Source organism: Chiloscyllium plagiosum, chromosome 19 (genome assembly GCF_004010195.1).
Source record: "Chiloscyllium plagiosum isolate BGI_BamShark_2017 chromosome 19, ASM401019v2, whole genome shotgun sequence".
Classification (NCBI taxonomy): domain Eukaryota; kingdom Metazoa; phylum Chordata; class Chondrichthyes; order Orectolobiformes; family Hemiscylliidae; genus Chiloscyllium; species Chiloscyllium plagiosum.
In genome coordinates this window covers 30127858-30151696 of record NC_057728.1, presented here as the reverse complement: position 1 = coordinate 30151696, position 23839 = coordinate 30127858, and the positions used below count along the sequence as shown (strand labels likewise).

The 23839-nt window shown below is 39.5% G+C and overlaps 1 protein-coding gene across 2 annotated transcripts in view; it reads right to left on the bottom strand.

The window, feature by feature from the left end:
- Positions 1-562: 562 nt before the first annotated feature.
- LOC122559649 (cyclin-dependent kinase inhibitor 1-like) overlaps positions 563-23839 on the bottom strand; it is a 34483-nt gene continuing 11206 nt past the window's right edge. For both annotated transcript variants that reach the window (XM_043709468.1, XM_043709469.1), the window contains exon 3: positions 563-2577. In XM_043709468.1, coding sequence (XP_043565403.1) covers positions 2519-2577 — 59 coding nt within the window. In that variant the 3' untranslated portion in view covers positions 563-2518. The remainder of the gene's footprint in view (positions 2578-23839) is intronic.

Here is a 23839-nt window from a genome sequence, read left to right as displayed (position 1 = left end):
ATTTATGTGGCTTCATCTGTTACAGTGGGTGAAATCATTTCCGGTTCTTTTTCTCAGAGGTTGGCAAATGGGGTCCAAATCGATGTGTTTATTGTTGGAGTTCGGGTTTGAATGCAAGGCCTCTAGAGACTCCCGTGTATGTCTCTGTTTAGTCTGTCCTTGGATGGATGTGTTGTCCCAGTCGAAGTGGTGTCCTTCTTCATCTGTGTGTAATGTTACTTGTGATAGCTGGTCTTTTCTTTTGTTGGCTCGTTGGTGCTTCTGTATCCTGGTGACTAGTTTCCTGCCTGTCTGTCCAATGTAGTGTCTGTTTCAGTCCTTGTACGATATTTTGTATATGACATTCATTTTGCTGGCTGTTGGTACAAGGTCCTTTACGTTCATCTGTAGCTGTTTCAGTGCGTTGGTAGGCATGTGGGCTACCATGATGTCAAGGATCGCAGTAATTTGGTAGTCATCTCTGAGATGTCTTTGATGTATGGTAGTGTGGCTAGAGTCTCTGGGCATGTTGTATCTTGTTTGGGTTTGTTGTTTAAGAATTGGTGGACTGTGTTTACCACATATCCATTGTTCTTGAATACGCTGTGTAAGTATTTTTCTTCTGCTGCTCGTAGTTCCTGTTAAACAACAAACCCAAACAAGATGACACAAAATGCCCAGAGACTCGAGTCACACTAAGACATCTTGGAGGTGACTACCAGACTACTCTGACCCCTTGGCATCATGTAGCCCACAAACCTCCCAATACACTGAAACAGCTACTGATGAACCTAAAGGATCCTGTACCAACAGCCAGCAAAACAAATGTCATATACAAAATATCCTACAAAGACTGCAGCAAATACTACAATAGACAGGCATGAAACTAGCCACCAGGACACACGAGTACCAACTAGCCACCCAAAAAACAAAACCAGCTATCACTAGTATCCTTACACACAGGCGAAGGAGGACAACACTTCAACCAGGACAACATATCCATCCTAGGTCAGGCTAAGCAAAGACAAGCCTGGCATTCAAACTGAAACTCCATCAATGAACACATTGATTTGGACCCCATTTACCAACCTCTAGAAAAAGAACTGGAAATAATATCACCCACTGTAATAGACCAAGGCACACAAAAAGAAAGTGGAACATAACACCAGCGCTTCACCAGAGGCTCAACTGATGATGTTACCTAGCATGGTGACTAAACCTCTGAGAACAAACCTACCAGCTCAGCCAGCAAATTTATAACCTAAATCGGTCTCCACTCATGACACAAAATGGGAGTTGGGTTTCCACAGGCTCAGGCTGTAAAGTTAATGTGAAATAAGAAAGTAATTGCAAATTCTGATATTGAACATTTTCTAAGAGACTCCATAATTCTTTGCTTAATTTAGTCATCTTAACTCCTGCAAAAACACTAATTTTCTTTAGCTGAACAAAGCAAAAACATTTCAACAAAAAAAGGAAATGGATAATGCCTCTGCTGATAGCAAAATGGGGCAAATCAGATCTCATGATTTTCTATTTGTACCTTTGTCAGGCTTATAATTAACACAGTAAAATCTTCTTGGCATCTATCTCAAAAAAGTCTGCACATTTGAACAGTATAGATGAACTGGACAAGAGAAATCTAAACATGGGATAAATCAATAACCTTCAATCGAAATTCAAACAAATTACATTTACAACAAAAAATCTGAGAGATTGGACTCCTAACAATTCTGGGCAAGCTATCCACCCAACTACATTTCATGCTCTAGTGAAGCATGACACTTTTTCCAATTTCTCGAGTTCATGGTTCATGCAATCTAGTGAACAGTCTACAAATTTTCATTTCTGAACCAATAGGCTTCATGATTATCTGAGGGGGTCTCCTAATTTCATTTTCAATATAAAAGGAGTTATTGGGAGTTATTGATCCTTAGCTAACGTTATGATATTTGTGATTTGATCACAGTGTTGACAATGTCAACTTTTCAATCCCTTAACTCACTGTAGCTGGGCAATACTGTTTATTTTAAGGTAGAGACTAACTCAAAGATCACAAAAGAAGACTTTTCAAAATAATAGAAGAAAATTCAGAATATATACCAATAATCACTGAGGAAATAGCTACTAAAATTCATTTTGCACACAAAGTCATCATAGAGTAGAAAATGTGGAAATCATTCCGTGACATAAACAGCAGGATGCAAGAGCTCAGTTAATTGTTTTTCTTCTGCAAGTTTTAGACTTTGTTTTGAGCAACCAAAAGAAGTCCAGAAAAATATAATCCAACGTCCAAATAAAATGAGCTGTTCAATGATAGAAGTCTCCTTCTATTGGTCAAGTATTGTTTTGTTTAGAATGATTTGTAACCAAATTGTAATTCATTTTCACATTCAATTTGTAAATAATCTGTAACTGAATGAAAATATTTGAATATAAAATACTCTCATAATATATTTTCTTCATGAACCTAAGGCAGTTTTACTTCAAATGACGTGCAGTCCCTTGAAACCATCTCTAGATCTTCTATTCAGTAACACTACTTTCTTCTGCTGTGGTGGATTGGGCGTGTACACCTCTTCTTTGTTGAATAGTAATCTATGGGAGAAAGAGACAGACTGAGTAGAAAAAAAAGACAACTTCACAATCACGTATGACATATAATAACTGTTCAGAAGGTCCTTTACTGTTGAGAAGCAATTGTTATGCCAAGTTTAACAACCTTATTGAAAAAAAGATAAATGCACCATCCTGTATGGACGACAAGTCCCACAGCAGCTGTGCAGCCTGGTAATGTTGTCAGTGAGGAACTGTTGCTATCAATCTGGACTTGTCGATAAGCTTAAACCTGCACAAATAATCTATCCAACAGTGAGAGTTTGATATCAAGGGGGTCACAGCCAGTAAATGACGAGGTGGCTCTGCATGTGATTAGGGGATGGCGAAAGGTCCATGGCTTTCTCGTCAGTCCCCAAAGCAGCTCCTCTTGTTACTTTTGTTCTTCTGTGGACCAAGTGCACATCAGGACAGGACAGGAAAGTACTAAGATCAGATTGTTGTAGTCATGCAACAAATATACAGATCAGGAGGAGTAGCCATTCAGCCCTTTTAGCCTGCTCTGACATGCACCAAAATCATGGTTAATCTGATTGTAACCTCATGGAGAATCTTTCAGCTTAACAAAAATCCAATTACCTCTGCCTTAAGAGGTTCTGTTTCCATCATCTTTCCAAGAGGCTTTTTAAAGGTTCTCAGAAATTTGGGATAATCTTTTTGTCTAATATGTTTTAAATGGGCAACCCCCGATTTTTAAACAGCAATCCCCCATTCTCGTCACCCTTCGGAAAACCCCTTCCATAGTTCTCTTGTGAAAACTCATACAATACATAACTTACATGCAGAGGCTTGGACTAACAATTCAATAATGCAATATCATTAAAACCCATCTAATTCATTGACTTTTTTTTGCTTACTCAGAATGGCCTCCATACAACTCCAGAACCCAGAACTCAGACTCTTTACTGCCTTTGGAAACGATCTAGCAAGCACTGAGAAAGGAGTGAAACAGTTCTCTCATCAGCACCTTCAAGTGCAATTAGAGATAAAACCATAGAATCCCTACAGTACTGGAGAGGCCATTTGGTCCACTGAGTCTGTGCTGACCCTCCAAAGAGCATGCCACTGAAAACCATCCCTCCCAACCCTAGCTCTGTATCTATACAGTTACCATAGCTAACCTACCTAGCCTGCGGTTCACTGGACACTTTGGGCTGTGGGCGGAATCCGCAGCACCTGGCAGAAACCCACGCAGACACAAGGAGAATGTGTAAACTCCATACAGACAGGCAGTAACCCAAGGCTAGAAGTGACCCTGGTTCTCCGGTGCTGGGAGGCAGCAATCCTTACCACTGTGCCACTGTGGTATGGTCAGCGAAACTCAACTTTTGAAAAAAAGTTCGACCCTCATAACCAACAACCTCTACCACCTCCTAGTTTCCCCAAGCTGGGAGTGAAGGTAGCTAAAATTAGGACCATTGGTTCAATTCTTCTCTAATCCAGTCCAAAGGAAGTAATTTTATTTTAAAACAGTTTCACTCATTAAAATACCTATATACTGTATAAATTGGCGAGCAATTGGAAAATAAAATCTTCATATAATTTTAACAGTTGAATGTAAATGCTTTTGCTACTTAGAATACATTATACGCTCCCTGCCGCTAGAGGTAGCTGATAAGCTATTTAAGTAGACAGCCTCAGGCAGATCACATTTTTTGGTTGGGCAATAAAATACAATGCTCATTGATGGCAACATGCTGTTATGCTGTGACACAGTGGAAAGTCATGACTGTGAGCTATTTCCTGACATACTGAGTTCTTATTACAGTTGTGTCTATAGAACAGCTGGCTGCTCAGTATAGCAGACGCCAGATAATTTCCCAGGATATGGATAAATACATGAGGGAACATCATCCATGGGCTAGTTGGCACATTATCCAATGAATCAATAGGTGATATACATGCTGCAATGCAGCTTCCTTCCTGAACTTTGATATTTGAAGTTCCTGAACAAGATACTATTGTAATAAATTGGAATCTACTTAGTTTTTTTACATTTGCAAGATGTGTGCATGGTAACATTCAGAGTCCAACACTAATTCACCTTGAGGATGCCATCTTTTTGAACTACTGCCTTCTATGGGGGAATAGTTACACCCCTAGTGCATGTTGTTTGTTTTTAAATGAACCTTGTCAGGGATATTCTGACAGACCCTTTGAACCCAGGTTTCCTGGATCAGATGTACAAATATTACTCTCCTAAGTGTGTTAGCTTGGAGGGAAACTTGCATGAGCTGGTGTTCCCATATAGCTATTGCCCTGTCATTCTAGGTGTTGGAAGACACATGCATGGAAAGTTTGTTTGGTGAGCTGTTGCAGAGCATCTTGTAGATGGTACACACTGCTATTACAAGGAGTAAGTATTCAAGGAGGTGACTGAGATGCCAATCAAGCCAGGCTGCTTTCTCCTGGATGCTATCATTGTTTTGCGAATGTTGTTGAGTTACCATCCAGGTATGTGGACAGAATACCACCACACTCTTGATCTGTGCCTCGTAGATGATGGCTTCAGTCACAAGGCAAGTTACCTGCTGTAGAATTCACAGCCTCTGGCCTCAGTATGTGACTGGTCCAGTTCCATTTCTGGTCATTAGTAATCACAGGATATTAATAGTGTTATAGCAATAGTAGTGCTATTGATCGTCAAGGGAAGATTAGGTTCTCTTTTGTTGCGGATGGTCAGTATCTGGCATTATATGTCACGAATACTAATTCCACCTATAAGTTTAGGTCTGGCTGCACATGGACACAGACTGGTTCTGTACCTGAGGATTCGTAAATTGTGCTGAACATTGTGCAGTTAGTGAACATTCCCAAATCTGACCTTATCATTGGCAGAGGTGGGGGGAAGAGAGGAGATGACATCTGTTGATGATTGCCCTAGGACACTAGGAGCTCCAGCAATGTTGTCCTAGGACAGAGTTGATTGATGTCAAATAACCACAACCATCTTTCTTTATGCTAGTTGTACACCAACCAGAGGAGGGTTTTCTCCGTGATTCACAATAACTCCAGGTTTGATGGGCTTCTCAATGCCACACTTAGTGAAATGCTGCTTTGATGTCAAGGACATATAATCTCACTTCAAAAAAATCATTCACGGGACAGGGCATCACTGGCTAGACGTTTATTGGCCAGATGAGAGTTAAGAGTCACTCACATTGTCTGGGGTCACAGGTAGACTAGATCAGGTATGTTTCCTTCCCTAAAAGGACAGTAGTGAACCAGATGGGTTTTTCTGACAATTGACAATAGTTTTATGACCATCATTAGACTCTTAATTCGAGATTTTTATTGAATTCAAATTCCACTGCCTGCCATGGTGGGATTTGAACACAGGTCCCCAGAACACTGGCTCACATCTGAAGAAGAGTCACCAGACTTGAAATGTTAACACAGCTTTCTCCCCACAGATGCTGAGGGGAGACCTGAGTTTTGCCAGCAACTTCTGCTTTTGTTTCATTACCTGGGTTTCTAGATTAACAGTATGGCAAAAATAGCAATAGGCCGTCGTCTCCCCATAAGCCTTACCTCACCTTGGGAGTTCAGCTCTTTTGTACATGTTTACAGATTATCATGAAGTCAGGGTTGAGGAACACCGGCAAACTCCAAACTGAATTTTTTTAACAGGTCATTGCTGATTCTTTTTAGCAGTTTGGTATAATCATTTGCTAGGTGATAACGGAGAGTCAACTATACTGCTATGGTCTGGAGGCCAGGTCAGACAAAGATTTCACTTTGTAAAAGGCATCAGTAATTCAGGTGTGTGCTTTATTATAATTGACAACCATTTCTGAGACGAGCTTTCAATTCCAGACTGGTTGCTTGTGTCCTCTAGACCTCTGGATTACTAGATCAGTGACATTATCATTAAACCTCCACCATCGACCAAAGTATTTATAACTTGAGAAGGGATTTTCTATTTGCTTAGTAATACTACTCAATGTTTACAACTGTTCACTTTTCTACATACCTTTAATATTGGAGCTTTCAAATTAAAATTGTGAACTATGTGATATTGTAAGCAAACTCCATAAAGTGGATGAGAGTTGGCCTCAGTAAACTTATTTTCATTATTCACTCATGGTGTGTGGGTGTCACTGTCTGGCCAGCATTTAGTGAGAAGGGGATGGTGAGCTGCCTTCTTCAACTGCTGCAGCCCATGTGCTGTTGGTAGACTCACCATGTCCTTAGGGAGGGAATTCCAAGATTTTAACCCAGGGACCCAGAAGAAATGGCAATATAGTGTATTTAGAAGTCAGGATGCTGAGTGGTTTGGAGGGGAACTTGGCAGGTAGTGGTGTTCCCATGTACCTGCTGCAGTTGTGCTCCTAGATGGAAGTGGTCATGGGTTTGGAAAGTACTGTCACAGGATCTTTGGCAATTTTCTGCTGTGCATCTTGTAGATTTAAACACTATTGCTACATCCTTGTCTCTGGCACCAGGAAGGTAGGCAAGATACACAGCCTGGAGTCATATTTCATGCTATAGAAACACACATCTGATCCCCCAGTTATGGAATCCCCTCTTATTACTGTGCTTCCATTCTTCTTTCTCCCCCACTGCCGCCAAAATTAGGCAAGACACCCTTGGTGGCATTGACTTGTCTCTGGCTGTACTGCTGAGGAACTATCAACTTCACTAATTTCCAAACTGAAATTCCAATTGACAAGAACCGTAATGGATTCAGGAGTCTCCTGCACTGCATGCCTGATTCTCCTAGATTTCCTCACTACCTAGATGTTTCTATGTTTGGTGGAACACCATTTCCCTATACATGCTATCCACATGGTCCTCTGTGTTGCAGATGCACAGCAGCAACTCCAGTCGCTGCTCAAATTCCAAAACCCAGAGCTCAAACTTGTGTAGCTGGTTAAACTGAGGCACACCACATATCAGTGACTTCACATTTACTTCAAGATGTACATTTCACCTGTCCCCACAGATTTGCTATCCCATAACTCTGAAAACTACTCTTACCCTTAAAATAAAATCTCATCAGTAACAACTGTGTGCGGCACGGTGGCACAGTGGGCGGTACGGTGGCACAGTGGACAGCACGGTGGCACAGTGGTTAGCACTGTTGCCTCACAGTGCCAGAGACCCGGGTTCAATTCCTGCCTCAGGCGACTGGGTTCAATTCCTGCCTCAGGCGACTGACTGTGTGTAGTTTGCACATTCTCCCCTTGTCTGCGTGGGTTTCCTCCAGGTGCTCTGGTTTCCTCCCACAGTCCAACAATGTGCAGGTTAGGTGAATTGGCCATGCTAAATTGCCCATAGTGTTAGGTGAAGGGGTAAATGTAGGGGAATGGTTCTGGGTGGGTTGCTCTTCGGAGTGTCGGTGTGGACTTGTTGGGCCGAAGGGCCTGTTTCCACACTGTAAGTAATCTAAAAAACTATATTTTCCTTGGGTATTACTATTTTATTTCGATTTTATTTAATTTTAACTTTTTTGTAACGCTCTTTTCTGCAATCCAACTAACTCCTTTTTGACAAATGATAACTTTTTAGTTTTAAGCTATTTAGACTGACTCCTTAACAACAGCTTCTCACCAACTAATAAACTTACAGATCCCACTTGGCCTTTTCACCCCTCCACATAGCCTCTCTCAGCAGTGTTTTGAATGAAGCCATACCCCTATAACTGTGTTTGTTTGTTTTTGCTGCCCCCTCTCATTGTGCTGTGTTCAGAATGAAGCTAAACATCTAACATCTCAAGGTCTCTTCAGATTTTTAATTGTAGATCTTTTGTTGCTCCTGATTTTACTGGATATTTTCTCATCTATTAAAACTTATCGCCTGCAGTTCACTGTACCTTTGACATCGCATTGTTATTTTATTGTGGAAGTTAGTAGGCAGGAAAATTCCTCTATCCTTCATTACAAGATTTTCTTTAATTAGATCCTCCAGTTTGGCTTGAACTAAGTTTTGATTGAAGTGCAGTATTGTTGCTTGCTAAGAAATAAAAATATTTGTTGTGACTGACTACCAGAAATCTCTCAAATGTCTGTAAATCTTCTGCTCTAAACAACCTTCACTTCAATTAAACGTTAAGTCAACTCAACTCATCTTGGAAACTTCAGTCTACTTTGTAGCACTCTTGCAATGTTCAAAGTTGTAATATTTTTCATCTGTGAGCTGCATGAATGCAGTTTAAGAGTGAGATATCATCTTTTCAAATCTTTAGGGGACATCTAGGATAATAACCTTTATTTTAATGTGCTCACAAAAAAGCTTGCCCAGATAGAATGATTCACTAGCGACTGCTTGTGGGCCAGCTATCAATTTTCTTTCCTGTTTATAATCAAAAAATTGAGTTGTTATATTTGACATATTTCTCCCTGTACAATAGAACAATGTAACATGTTATCTGTACATATAATACTGCTACCTGTGAAAGCGAAGTAAAAGTTACGACAGTCCTAAAGTCTCCGAGAGAGCATTGTTGGTGAACTTGGGAGTTACCACATCTCAGGTGAGGGGTGAGGTTGCGATGGCATGATCTTCACAATTACCTCAGTTGGTAAGGAAATTGAAACCATGATATTGGTACCACACTGCATCGCAAACTCGATGCCCAACCAATTAAATTGATGCTACCTGTACATCAAACACTGCTGTGTACAGGTACACATAATACAGCAACCTGTAGAAACACTTCTACCATTTGGTTAATTTCTTCACAAATATAATTCAACTTTGTGCTAAAGATTTACATTAAGATTACCAGTCAAGCTGTTCATTATTTCCAATTATTTAATGTTCAATTGAAAAGCATTTTTGAAATAACTGGTCCATTTGGGATAATATATAAATACTCTTCCAGTGTTAACATCATGAGTTAATGTTGCAGTGAAGTTATTATGCTTCATCTGAAGGGAATCCTAAATACTTCAACTATTAATATTTGCACCATAAAACAGAATGTTTCAATGCAGTTGAAATCAAAAGCAACAGCGAGGCTTGAAAAGGCACTGATGTGCCTAAATTTAAAAAGTATTTAAGGAAGATGATGATTATGCAGGAGTTCAGATAAATGAAGACACTGGAGCTTTGATCCAACGGTTCTCACCTGCCTGACTGGGCTATTTTCTATCACCATCTTTCTATATCTACTAAGTGAAGGCATTTAGTTAGTCTTCATGTTTAAAAAGTCCTCTTGTAACATGTTGAGCTTGGAATGTTCTTCTGGCTATGGAATAATAGTAATTTTGGATGTAGACATACAAGTATAAAACAAACTGATGAATTTAATATCAGTTATTTTGAAGAATCCCAGTCTAGAAATGAAATCTGGAGACATTTCATTGCTCATATTGTCAAATAAAAGAAGGTACAAAACAATCATTGCTTCATATTCATAAACCAGGGTTCGAATAATTCTTGCACATTGGAGTAGCTACATTATAGCAATCATTCTCTTGGTGCCCAATTACTGGTGAATGTTGCAGGCTAGATTTGGCAACTGTGGGATAATGTGAAGGTTTCAACATTCAGCATCATGATTTGATGTGGCTCAGATCTTCCCTTGTGGTGGAGAAGATCCATACTGGTACAACCTGTTCGTAAATAATAGGACTTGGTTGGAACCATTTAGCTTTCCGACATTTCAGAACTTCAGAACTATGGAGAATTTCACTGCTTTCAATGTGAAAGAATGTAATTAACAATGCTGCAAAAGCAGTCAGTAAATGCAATGCCAATATCAATGCAAGTTACTTGAGGTCCACATTATTAAGCACATCATAAATCCTCTGTACACAGTGCAAAACTATTTTACAATTGCTAGTAGTCTGGGGGTGGCGAAGAACAGATATAGATCCGATACACAGTTTGCAAAGTCATGATTCAGAGATGATCACATGATTCAGACAGTCAATCAGTACATTATCAGGACGGACTGGATGTGAATCTATGTTCTAATCAGCTAATCAAGGATAATGAGTGAAATCAAAACTAAATCTTTTAAAAGCTCCATGAACATTTATACCTAGCATTTAACCAGAATTAATTCCATTACTGAAAAGCATTTTAAAAACTTTGGGATCTTTTATTTTAGCATTTTAATAATTTAGCTGAACATTTGCCAGGTGTTTAAGGCAAACCTAATTTGCAACGACCTTTTCAACTATATGTTTTGTAAATATAAAGGAAGCTTTCCCAGTGAACTTGACCGCTAGCACACTAGGAGGTGAGCGCAGTCACAGCTGTTAATGGCCTTAGCTCACCAGTGAAGGAGAAGTTACAGTACTGCAGAAAGATTGTCTTTGTTTACAACGACCGAGCAGAAACCTGGCAGCATTACTTCTGACACTGTAGTGTTGGAAGTGCTGCTTTAAATTTACAAAGAAATGCTATCCTATTTGGGCCTGAAAGCCACTGTTTAGTTAAATGGACAGGAGGCAGCTGCACAGTGTCTGCTGACACTTAATGAATTAAAGAATTAATGCCCACTTGGGAGAATGGCAAAGAGAAAGAAGAGTCACAGAAGAAGCAGGTGTATAGTCAGGTAGGTGGGTGTTGCACCATTTGATAGATAATTAATTCCAGGAATGGGCACATCCTACCATTATACATCATTTTGTTATGAAAACTCACATGTTACCCCACCCAACACTCCCCAGATAAGAATTATACCAAGTTGTCTTTCCTGCTTTTGAAGCTTTTCTACAACAAACCCAACAAATGTGATCTGTGTCAAAAGAGAAATAAAAGGATTAAGAGTTCTTCCTGGTCACACATGGCGGGACAAATTTCCTTTTAATGACCCCCCCTTCCTGAACTGATGAAGGCACATATGCAGGACAAGAGTGAAGAGCTAAAATTACATTTGTCACATGTGGCCACGGTCAACAGGACTTGGTCCTTGTCTTGATGCCCCTAGTCCAATTCCCATCAGAGTGAAAAAATGGATGTAAGGACTCTATTTTAAAGCCTTTCTGCATCCATTCATTACATAACGCATGGCGTCTTGGTATTTTAATCCAGAGCATTCACTTTTTACTTTGCAAACTGTAAATTAAACTTTTATCTCTAGAACAATCTACCATAAATTATTAATAAATTGTAACTGTTTACATTCAGCTTTACTAATTGCATTTCAATGATCAGATTAGAACCAGAGATGAAAGATATATTTACATCTATATACACACACCAGTCTCGTCCTCAAAGCACCAGACAAGTACTACCAGTGGTGCCTGTGCATGGTCCCCAAATGTGGTGGTAGGAAACACAGTCCAACAACAATGGCCTCTCTCACATAAATATGTCCAGCATTGAGGCACTAACTACTCAGACCCAGCTCCACTGGGCAGAGCAGTATACTACCTCGTCAAATGGATATGCTACCTCCCCCAAAACACAGGTACATTTAGATTTTATTTTAAACTTATAAAGACTTTAAGTCATGCTTTGAATATTATATGAATGAAAATTAGATCTGAAAATTTGAAGGTGTAAAACCTGCTCCGACATCTCCCCCCTCACCTCCATCCAAGACCCCAGAGGATCCTTCCACATCTGGCTGACATCTTCCTGCACCTCCACACACATCATCTACTGTGTCCATTGCTCTCGATGTGGTCTCCTCTACATTGGGAAGAAAGGATGCCAATGTGTGGAATGTTCCAGAGAACATCTCTGGGATAGACGCACTGAACAATTACCACAACCCACTGCCCGGTGGCCAGACACTTCAACTCTCCTCCCACTCCGCCAAAGACATGCATGTCCTGTGCCTCCTCCACCGCCAACTCTTTGCCACCCGACGACTGAAGGAAGCACATCTCACCTTCCGTCTTGGGATCCTCCAACCACACAGAATCAATGTTGATCTCACCAGTTTTTTCATCTCCCCTCCTGATACCTTATCCCAGATCCAACACTCCAATTCGACACCACCCTCTTGAACTATCCTACCTGTCCATCTTCCATCCCACCTATCCGCTCCACCCTCCACTCTGACCTATTACCATCACCGCCCCTCCCACCTTCATCCATCTATCGCATTCCGAGCTACCCTCCTCTCAGCCCCATCCCACATTCATTTATCTCTTTGCCCTCCACCTCCTGATGAAAAGCTTATGTTCAAAATGTTGATTCTCCTGCTCCTTGGATGCTGCCTGACCAGCTGTGCTTTTCCAGCACCACACTTTTTGACTCTGATCTCCTGCATCTGCAGTCCTCACTTTCTCCTGTCTAATTTTCTCCTTCAATCATTTTTATAATCCGAGGTAAACAGCAAGTTGATAAGTTACAAGTACCAGCTTAGTGTCAAGTAACTGACATTTACCAAAAAGGAAGTTTTTATGATTTTTGCCACATTTTTGAGTGTTGAGGTCAGGACACACTGCTACCTAACTGCAATGTGACTTTCCAGCTATGGATAAGGTTTACAGGTTTACAAGTTAGCAACATGAATGAATGAAGGTTTAATCCCGCCAGCAAATAGTTTCCCTATCTTCTTTCTCTTTCCATACAGTTTCCTTTTCACCAATATTCACTCTATGCCCTTTTCCTCCTGATTCTTCCATCATCCCATTTGTTACACTAATCCTCTCCATTTCCATTATCCACCTCCCCCCATCTACTTCCTCCAATCCTCACTTGTGACCCAACCATAAATACTTAATTAGTCTAAAAATAGTCTATTTCCTTTAAATGACATACAAACTGGAAACAATTTGCATATATCAGGAGGAAGTCAATATCAGTCTAAAAGTCATGGAGATGCAGCAGTCTGTGGGAACTAACTAGGGCCAATACCTTAAATGCACAGAAGCAAGAGTTCAGAGGGAGAAAGGAGCACAACAGACAGTTAAGGGAAATAAGGTGAGAACCAAATGGAGTAGAGTAGAGTAGCTTTTATTTGCCATTTCTATCATACACAACTGATACTGTAAAAACGAGACAGTGTTCCTCCAGTACCGAGGGTGCTACATGGGCAGCAGAAACTATACAATTGTACACAGCACAAAGTGCATAAGAAGTGCAAAACACGCAAGTTTCAGTGTAACAGTAGAATGATGAATGATAGACATTTTTCTAGCAGCAATACAAAAGAATTTCAGATGGGAAAGAGTCCGATCATACTACGTTAAGAAGCCTGATGATCTGGGGGAAGAAACTGTTGCATAGTCTGACCATGAGAGACCGTATGCTCCGGTACCTTCTGTCAGATGGCAGGAGGGAGAAGAGTTTGAGTGAGGGGTGTGTGGGGTCTCCCACAATGCTCTTAGCCTTATGGACGCAACGTGTAGAATGCATGGCTGAAATGGAGGGAAGGGAAACCCTGATGATCCTCTCAGCTGTCCTCACTATTTGTTGTAGGGTCTTATGATCTGAGACGGTACAATTCCCGAGCCAAATGGTGATGCAGTAGTTCAGGATATTCTAAATGAACCCTCTGTAGAATGTGGTGAGGATGGGGAGGTGGGAGGTGAATTTTCCTCAGCCTGCACGGACAGTAGAGATGCTGCTGGGCTTTCTTGGCTATGGAACTGGTGCAGAGGGACCAGGTGAGATTCTCTGCCAGGTGTACACCAAGAAATTTGGTGCTCTTCACAATCTCCATGGGGGAGCTGTCGATGTCCAGCGGACTGACGAAGAATAAATGAGATAAAGTCAACAATAAAAGAAGCAGGCCCAGTGTAGGCCATTGACAGTGAGGGGCCTCAGTAAAAGCAATCAAAAGGTTTTGAGTGTTCGTTAACTTACCTTTCAAGATATGAAATTGGGCCCAAAAGTGTCATCTAAGCTGGGGAAGTAGCAGACAACAGTGACATCTACCACAGAAATGAAGTAATGCAGAAAACTCGAAATAATAAAATCAGAAAATGTGACAGAAATAGGATAAAAACACAGTTTATGTTGGGTGTGTGTGCTGAGAGCAGGAGTTAGTCTGTGTGGTATTGCAAAGGCAGTAAGTAAAAAAAACACTCAGATTGTTTTTAATACGTTTGCACCTCCTGCAGGTTTTCCAAGGGGCTGAAAGAGGTGATCTGTCCAGAAGCAGTAGGAAATGAACTGAAGGGCTAATTAAGCAACTTACAGCAACATTCTGCTGATATTTCAATTTTCTCAGTATTCCATGAACTCCACGCTGTGTGACCATCTTGGTGACTCAGCAGGAGGCTGCATGGGAGAACTGAGTAGTGAGAGTTCAAGATCTTTTGCCTTTCAAGGTTAGAACAAGACAACTCTGATATCTTCTGCTGGTAGAAGTATGCAATTGCTTGATGAGCTGTAGAGACTGAAGTTCCCAGTAGAGCTGGGGATAATACAGTCAGACCATTCCCATCTGATTGATCAGGCCTCTCAACATTTCTACTTTTTCCTATATTCCTTCAGCAGCACAACTGCTGCACAGGAAGAATGAAGGCTGCGTGCAGTAGGAAGGGTCACTGAGTCAATATCCCACCTCCTCCTAATTGGACAACAATTCTTTGAGATGGACTATTATATGGCCACTTTACAGAAGATTGAAACTGTAGTTGTTCCTGTTGTGCAAAGTCCAAATTAAGAAAATTCCGCCAATGTTTTAAGTCACTAACCTGAAATGTTAACTTTGTCCACAGATGCAGTATTTCCAGTTTCTTTTTTCAAATTTCCAACATCTTCGTTATTTTGTTTAATTTTGATGTTTGGAATAATTTTTTTAAAAAAGTCTTGAAAATAGTCGAATTGAATGTAGTCATTGAGAAGTGGTTTAAAAACTCAGCACCTTTAAAGTCAAAAATTCAGAACGTATTGTTCTATGGTGTGATATAACTTAATAAAGCTTTTGGAGTTGAGGTTTCAAAATTGTAGATGAATGTTGATTACTTTGCCTTTTAAAAAAAAACAAGCACAGAAAGGCCTTCCGCAGCAGTGACCCAAACAACATTGCTCAGAAAGCAAGATGTTGCAGGTCTTGTGGAGTTAATAAAAAGTTGTTTATGTTATGTGGTAGGTAGAGTAAAAAGATTAATTAATTAATTAATTAATGATTGTTTTCTAAATTGTAATCAGAGATTGAATGTTTTTATGGTAGTTCAGAGGAGACCTGACTGGGCTAAAAGACAAGGTTAGTTATCTCTTATATAGTTATATCTTAAAAAGGAGTACAGGACAGTTCAAGGAAAACTCAGTCAGCTCAGTTGAAAGGTTTAGTTTGTGCAACTTATAAACCAGGATTGATTGGTAAGAAAACTGAAGATTATTAAGATTAAGAAAACTCCAGCTCAGGAAGAAACTCAGGAAGAGCTCATGTTGGAAAATTTGGAAAATTTTCAAATTGTCTCCACAGATTTTATCTTTGCCGGAGACTTTTTGGGATTTGGTTAATTAGAATCCTAAGATGGAGTGTAATTACAATGGATTTGAATCTCTAAAAACAGATAGTTTTGACTGGTTTCTGGCACTATGTTTTAAGACTTCTTTAATTATATTTTATATTTGGATAGCTTGGTTTTTACTTAGCTCTTTGTGCTATAAATTTCTTTGCTGTTGTTAAGGAAACTTTGCAGCCTCATGTGACGTTTGAGTGACTGAGCATCATGTTAACTAAAGTTATAAAAAAAAGAGATCTATCAAGTCAGGTCTCATTCTGGGATTTGATTTGTCTAGTAGTGCCATCAGCTGGACAAAACATGGATTAAACTCATGGAAGAGTTCCTAAAGTTTTTTTTAAATAACAAGAACAAATGCCTAGAAATTGAGAACCCTTTTTGACATCAAGAACAGAGGTGTTAATACATGTGAACATTTGGAGGGTGGTAGATTTGCTGTCTCTTTCTCGTTCCTAATTAACAGCAATCATATTGCTGAAAAGGGAGACATGTACAAGATTGTCTTCCACTCATCAAGATAAATGCCAACCAATCAACAAGGTTATTCTTCTGTATAAATTGTTGTAATCATTTGAATTTCTTGTATTTTTCCTAACCAGTACAAGGTGAAAAGCATTGGGTGACAAGTCTCTGCCTCACAGTAATATTCAAAGTTCAATACTACCAAGTGATTAGTGGACACATGAATTTAGTCATAACATCATCGAACTTGTAAAAAGTGCATTCAAAAGTTCTTTTATACTCAAACTCACGTAACAGAATCTGGAATGAGGGGATAAGAAGCACTATCCAAATCTCATTCATGAGTCTTTTGGCTAAATAATCTTTAGCAAAATTATCCTCTCTCAGTGGTTGTAGATTTGAATTACATTTGACAATAACTGGCTGGCAAAACCTATGGCTGTTTAGGATCCAAAAGCAGTTCTTCATAAGTGTAAACATTTACAGTCACTATTATACCAAAGCTTTACTGACAACATGTGTCAGATTCTCACTATGATCAGAATCCAATGAAGAATGTAATTAAATTAGGTAACAGATGATCAAAGATTAACCAATCATGCGAAAAGCTTTACAGATTCAATTTTAAGAAATACTCAAGCTAGGCCTCGAAAATTAGTTTTTAAAATGATTTCACCTTCATTACAACAAGTTTACAACAATATAACATGCAACCAGAGTATAGACTGGTGAAAATAAATCTTTGAAAAACAATTTTCCCCAGATTTTAATAGATTAGTTGGTTGAAGCTGTCGACTTGATTGTCTTGGACTCAACCTGGAAATGGAGGAACTATAATCTAAAAATCTTGTATTCTGTAGAAGCTAGTTTCATTGACAGCAGATTTGTATTTACTGGCAAATTTGGACAGGTTGAAGTGAGTATCCTAATGTCAATCTTTACTTATTTGAATGGGATGAATATGCCACATATTTAATATTTTGTAAAACTGCAGCCAAGACTTTAACATTTATTTACAATAGCTATAAACTGCATTATTCTAGAATTAAGTGAGCTTTTAGTTTTGGCATCTAGTTCAAGATCATCTTACAAGCATTTCCAGTCTCTGAGTTCAGAAACCTTTACCCAGTTGGATGCAAATCTGGAGCATAGAGTCCATTATACAACATAGTCTAGGCCGACTAACAAACATCAAGCTATACAAATCCTATTTCCCAGTATACTAAATTAAATCTTCAAAAAAAAATGTTAACATGGTTTAAATATTTCCATGGAATGAACACTGACTGATTTCAATTTTCAAGTGAGATGAGGGTTAATGACCTTGACAACAAGGCCACATTTGACAGAATGCGGCATTGAAAAGCCCTATTAAAAAAGGAGTCAACAGAAAACTCTCCACTGGTTGGAGACATTCCTAGCCTAAAAGAAGTTGGTTATGGATGAAATACTGCAGATGCTGTAATCCAAGGTAGACATGCAGGAGGCTGGAAGAACACAGCAAGCCAGGCAGCATCAGCAGGTGGAGAAGTTGATGTTTCGGGTGTAACCCTTCTTCAGGACTGGGGGGTGGGTGTACGGTCATTGCTGGAGATCAGTCATCTCAGCTCCAGGAGTTCGTCAATGTGGTGTCCTAGGCCCAACCATCTTCCCTCTGAACTCAGGGACCCATCCAGGTGCCTTGTACATGTTGCATTTGTACCAGCCTCCACCACTTCCTCTCACAGATCATTCCATGCATGCACCACCCTCTGCATGAAAGGTTTCCCCTTAGGTCCATGTTAAATCTTTCCTCTCTCACTTTAGACCTATATCCTCTCATTTTTGACTCCACTAACCTCGGGAAAAGACCTTGACGATTTGCCCTATCCATGCCCCGCATGATTTTACAAACGTCTATAAGGTCACCCCTCAACCTCTGATGCTGCAGGGAAAATAGCCCCAGCCTATTCAGCCTCTCCCTATAGCTCAAACCCTCCAACCCTGGCAACATCCTTGTAAATTTTTTCTGCACCATTTCCAGTTTCACAACATCCTTCCTAAGAGGGAGACCAGAATTAAATGCGGTATTCAAAAAGTGGTCTAAACACATACTGTATAGCCATAACATGACCTCCAAACTCCTATACTCAATGCGCTGGTCAATAAAGGCAAGCATACCAAATGCCTTCATCACTATCCTGTCTGCTTGCAACTCTACTTTCAAGGAACTATGAACCTGCACTCCAAGGTCTGTTTGTTCAGCAACACTCCCCAGGATCTTACCATTAAGTCTACAGGTCCTGTCCTGATTTGCCTTTCCAAAATCTGGAACTTCACATTTATCTAAACGAAACCCTATCTGCCACTCCTCGGCCCATCTGATCAAGATTCCATTATACTCAGAGGTAACTTCCTTGGCTGTCCACTACACCACCAATTTTGGTATCATCTGCAAATTTATTAACCATGCTTCCTATGTTCACATCCAAACCACTTATACAAATGACAAAAAAGCAATGGACCCAGCACCAATCATTGCGGCACGCCACTAGTCAAAGGTCTCCAGTCCGAAAAACAACCCTCCACCACCAACCTCGGTCTCCTACCTTCAAACCAGTTTTGTATCTAAATAGCTAGTTCTCCCTACATGCCATGTGATCTAACCTTACTAACCAGTCTACCATGTGGAACCTTGTCGAACACCTTACTGAAGTCCAAATGGATAATGTCCACCACTCTACCCTCATCAATCCTCTTGATTACTTCTTCAAAAAACTCAATTAATTTAGTGAGACATGATTTCCCACACACAAAGCCATGTTAACTATCCATAATTAGTTCTTACCTTTCAAATACATGTAAATCCTGTACCTTAGGAGTCCCTCCAACTTGCCCACCAGTAATGTCAGACTCATCGATTTACAGTTCTGTGGCTTTTCCTTACCACTTTTCTTAAATAGTGGCCCCACTCTAGCAACCTCCAGTCTTCCGGCACCTCATCTGTGGCTACCAATGATACAAATATTTCAGCAAGTGGTCCAGGAATCATTTCCAACAAAGTTCTAGGGTAGACCTAATCAGAGGCTAGGAATCTTGCAGAGACAAACTTATATAACTTCCCACTTGTCTAGATGAGTGCTGCTTGAAAAACACTCAAAAACAAACTTGACAATATCCAGAATAAACCAGAATACTTGATTGGCATCACATCCACAAATATTCATTACTGTCACCACTGAGGAAGGTTAGAGGGATTTGGCCAAATGCTGGTAAATGGGATTACATTAATTTGGGATATCTGGTCAGCATGTATGAGTTGGACTGAAGGGTCCATTTTCGTGTTGTACATCTTTATAACTCTATAAATTGTAGTAACAGTAAATGTGTACTATCTACACGACATACCACAGAACTTCTTCAAGGCTCCACAGATCTTCCAAATCCACAACCACTATCATCTAGAAGGACAAAGGCAGTAGATACATCACTACCTGCAAGTTCTCTTACAAGTTGCAACTGTCATAACTTGGAATATATTGCTGTTTCTTTACTTTCACTGGGTCAATATCCTAAAACCCCCTCCCTAATGGCATTACGGGTTCACCTACAACAAATGGTTTGCAGTGGTTCAAAAAGGCAACTAGGGATAGGCAATACACATTGGCCCAGCCACGACCAATGAGTACATTTTCAAAAAAATAATTTAAGGATAGGTGTGTGACAAGTGGAAATTAAACAGTGAGCAGAGGGAGTTCTGAAGTTCAGAATAAAAGACATTAGTGACAATAGTGCCTGGAATATTTTTCAAAATTTGCTCTTGGGATTTGAGTGCTATTATTGTCCATCTCTAACTGTCCTTTAGGATTGTGGAGAGCCACTTACAAACAAAGTGGCATGGAAGGCCATATCAGAGAGCAGTGACCACATTAATTTGGATCTGAAAACTCAGGCCAGAACAGTTGACATAGTGAACCAGATAGGTTTTTACAACAGCCCAATACCTTCATGAACAATATTAAAGTGAAACAAGCATCTTAAGTCCATATTTCATAATTAAATAATAATTCCCTTCAGCAGAAAGGATTTGAACTCTCCTCTTTGAAGGATTTATCTAGGCCTCTGAATTATTAGCCCAGCAGTCTTACCACCTGCTATCATCCTAACTGTAGAAACTAAGCACGGTGCTTTTGGGATGTGGAGATGGAAAAACCAGAATAAACAGTGAAACAAATACTGAACTCTACAGGAATGGCCACAATCACAACCACTTCTACAATTTACCATTGACTGTGATCATGGCAAAATATCACTACTTGTGGTTGTCCTCAAACAATCTAATTCAGATCTTATGGGCTCATCAAGCAGCTTAGAAAGGCTAGAATGACATGTAGTATTGAATCAAGTTTCAAGTTGCTTCTAGATGCTCTGTAGCAGTTAAATAGCCACCAGGATACATGAATATCAACTAGACACAAAAAGACAACCCACTAGTATCCTTACATACAGATGACGACGGACACCACTTCGACTTGGACAATAAATCTATCCTAGGACAAGCCAAACAGAGACACACACGAGAATTCCCAGAAGCATGGCATTCCAACCGGAACTCTATCAACGAACACATTGACTTGGATCATATTTACCATCCCCGAGAAAAAGAACAGGAAATGACATCACCAACCCAATGAAACCTAAACACAAACAGAAAGTGGGCCATACCAGCAGTGCTTCAAGAATTCCTAGAAGCATGGCATTCCAACCGGAACTCTATCAACGAACACATTGACTTGGATCATATTTACCACCCCCGAGAAAAAGAACAGGAAATGACATCACCAACCCAATGAAACCTAAACACAAACAGAAAGTGGGCCATACCAGCAGTGCTTCATTTGGAGACTCATTGATGAGGTTACCTAGTATGGTGACAAAACATCTGAAAACATACCTTTCAGCTCAGTGAGCAAACCTACATCCAGTTAAATAATACTTATGTTTTCGAGTAAGGTGATTAAAAGCAAAATATTGAAGATGCTAGAGACCTGAAACCATGCAGTGTAATCTTCAATTCCAGAGCAGAGTCAGTGGACTCAAAACGTTAACTATATTTGTCTCCACAGATGCTGTCAGATCTGAATATCCCCAGCACTTTGTTTTTAATTAAAAGCTAATTATAATCATTTATTTGTAAAGCACAATGTATAACACCATAAACGTGTGAAAATGACTTTCAAGCCTCAATTTATTAAAATAACACTTGTAACACCCTGTGTAACATAATCCTTAAATACATTTAACTTGGGCCTCACACCTCTTCTTCCTTCTGCAAAATGCCAGCTTTCAGCCTCAGTTCTTTAAATCTACCAGTTTTTAACCCTCCCGTGGCCATAAATTTTAAACAAATTTGTTCAACTTTTAAATTTCATGTCTGGACAATTAGTAAAGACCTAGCCTTTAGCTTAAAGTTTTGAAAGCTTTAGCCACAACAGGCAGATGCAGGAGAATTGGAAATGGAACCATTTTCTGAATCACGGCTTTTTTCTTTAAACTTGTGTAAATACAACTTTGTTAAAAGTCTACATTTAAAAAGGTAATGAATTTTGCTAAATCCTTTCTGTTGAAACATTATTCAAAAAATCCTGTTCTGAATTTTGTTCTTTTTAATATGCAGAGAGGCGTTTACGCACCACTAAACATGCCTTCCTCACTTACTCAGCAATGCTATTTCTCTCCTTTATCCTCTACAACTAAGTTACCTGTGTTTTGATCTTTTTGGCTTCGAGATAGGGACACTATCACTGTGCCACAAGAGCTCTCAGCTTCCACCTATAGGAGGTCATTAATCAACCTGTCCAGACATGCTATGACACACCTCTGGATTGAACAAATTGTTTCTGGTCAAGAGGTAGGGATACTACCATTGCATTATAAGAGCCCCTTCTTGGAACACAAGCAGAGTGCTCCACTACAACAAAGTTTGCAGTTGAATATCCTGCATTTGGAGACATCACAGGCATCAGTACAGCTTAAGAGCAATGGGCTAGCCTCAACCTGGGAAAGCCATTTTTTGTTATCATGCTTCTTCCTTTTTGCTCTTGTTCTCCTCTCTTTTACACCGAGTTGATAGAGATAAGGTCTGGGGAGAAATGCTTCTCTGTCATACATACTGTTAAAGCTACTAAACAGTATCTGCTAAACAGCTGGGCTTCAAGTTTGTTACTGATCCCTTCCAGTATTCATGTATTTTTGTAATAAATGTATTATTTGTTGTTTAACGGACTTTATTCAAACTTTTAGATTTAATAAAAGTGGTTTCACAAATCATAAGAGTAAGGTTGTAATCTGCAGAAATAATAAAAGAGCTACTTAAGGAAAATGTTGGTACAAATGAAAACTAACCTCAGATAGTCCAAATTGGTTTAACCAGATACTCTATGCTTAAAAATAATCATAGTCATAGAGATGTACAGCATGGAAACAGCCTCTTTGGTCCAACTCATTCATGCCGCCAAGATATCCCAAATTAATGTAGTCCCATTTGCCAGGGCTTGGCCCATATCCCTCCAACCCTTCCTATTCATGTACCTATCCAGATGCCTTTTAAATGTTGCAATTGTACTAGCCTCCACCACTTCTTTGGCAGCTCTTTCCATACATAAACTACCCTCTGCATGAAAATATTGCCCCTTAGGTCCCTTTTAAATCTTTCCCCTCTCACCATAAACTTATGCCCTCTAGTTCTGGACTCCCCCAGCCCAGGGTAAAGACCTTGTCTGTTTAGTTAAGAGAGGCTTTGGATCACATTGTTTAAGAAGGTTTGTGACCACAGTTTCCAGTTTTCTTTTTAAAAAGCACTCGAAGTACAAGTTTATTACTGCCATTTATAATATTTATTATACAAGTGTGGGATACAGTGTCATTACCGAATGCCATGTTCCAAAATATTTAAAAATCCCCAAACTAAAACTGATTTATTTTGTAAAACAAATTATTCTATTACATATTGCAAGCTTTTGCAGGTGAAGGAATTTTAATAATGCTATGAATGCTGCGGCTTATCTCTTAAGTTAATTTATTTTTTCTCTATAAGTAGTTTTTACTTCTGCTGTTTTTGAAATAGCAACAAGAAATGCAAATAATGTTTTTGAATAATACATTATATTTGAAAATTGAATTGGAAGTGGAAGTGCTTTATGCATTGAGGAAATTTACACAGGCTAGACTCTATTGGTAGCACAGCAGCTAAGAGAACACCATTGCAATGTTGAGACAGAGGCTTTGAAACTTTACACCAAAGAGGCTACATTTGGGCAGTGATTTCAAATTTATCAACGGTGATTTGAGAATGAAAATAAAAACCATTTTATATTTCAAATTTAGAGTCATAGAATCACAGTATGGAATTGAAGTACAAACTGTAACTGATTTTTTGGTTTTGAATGGGGAGGTTTTGAAGCCAACACGGA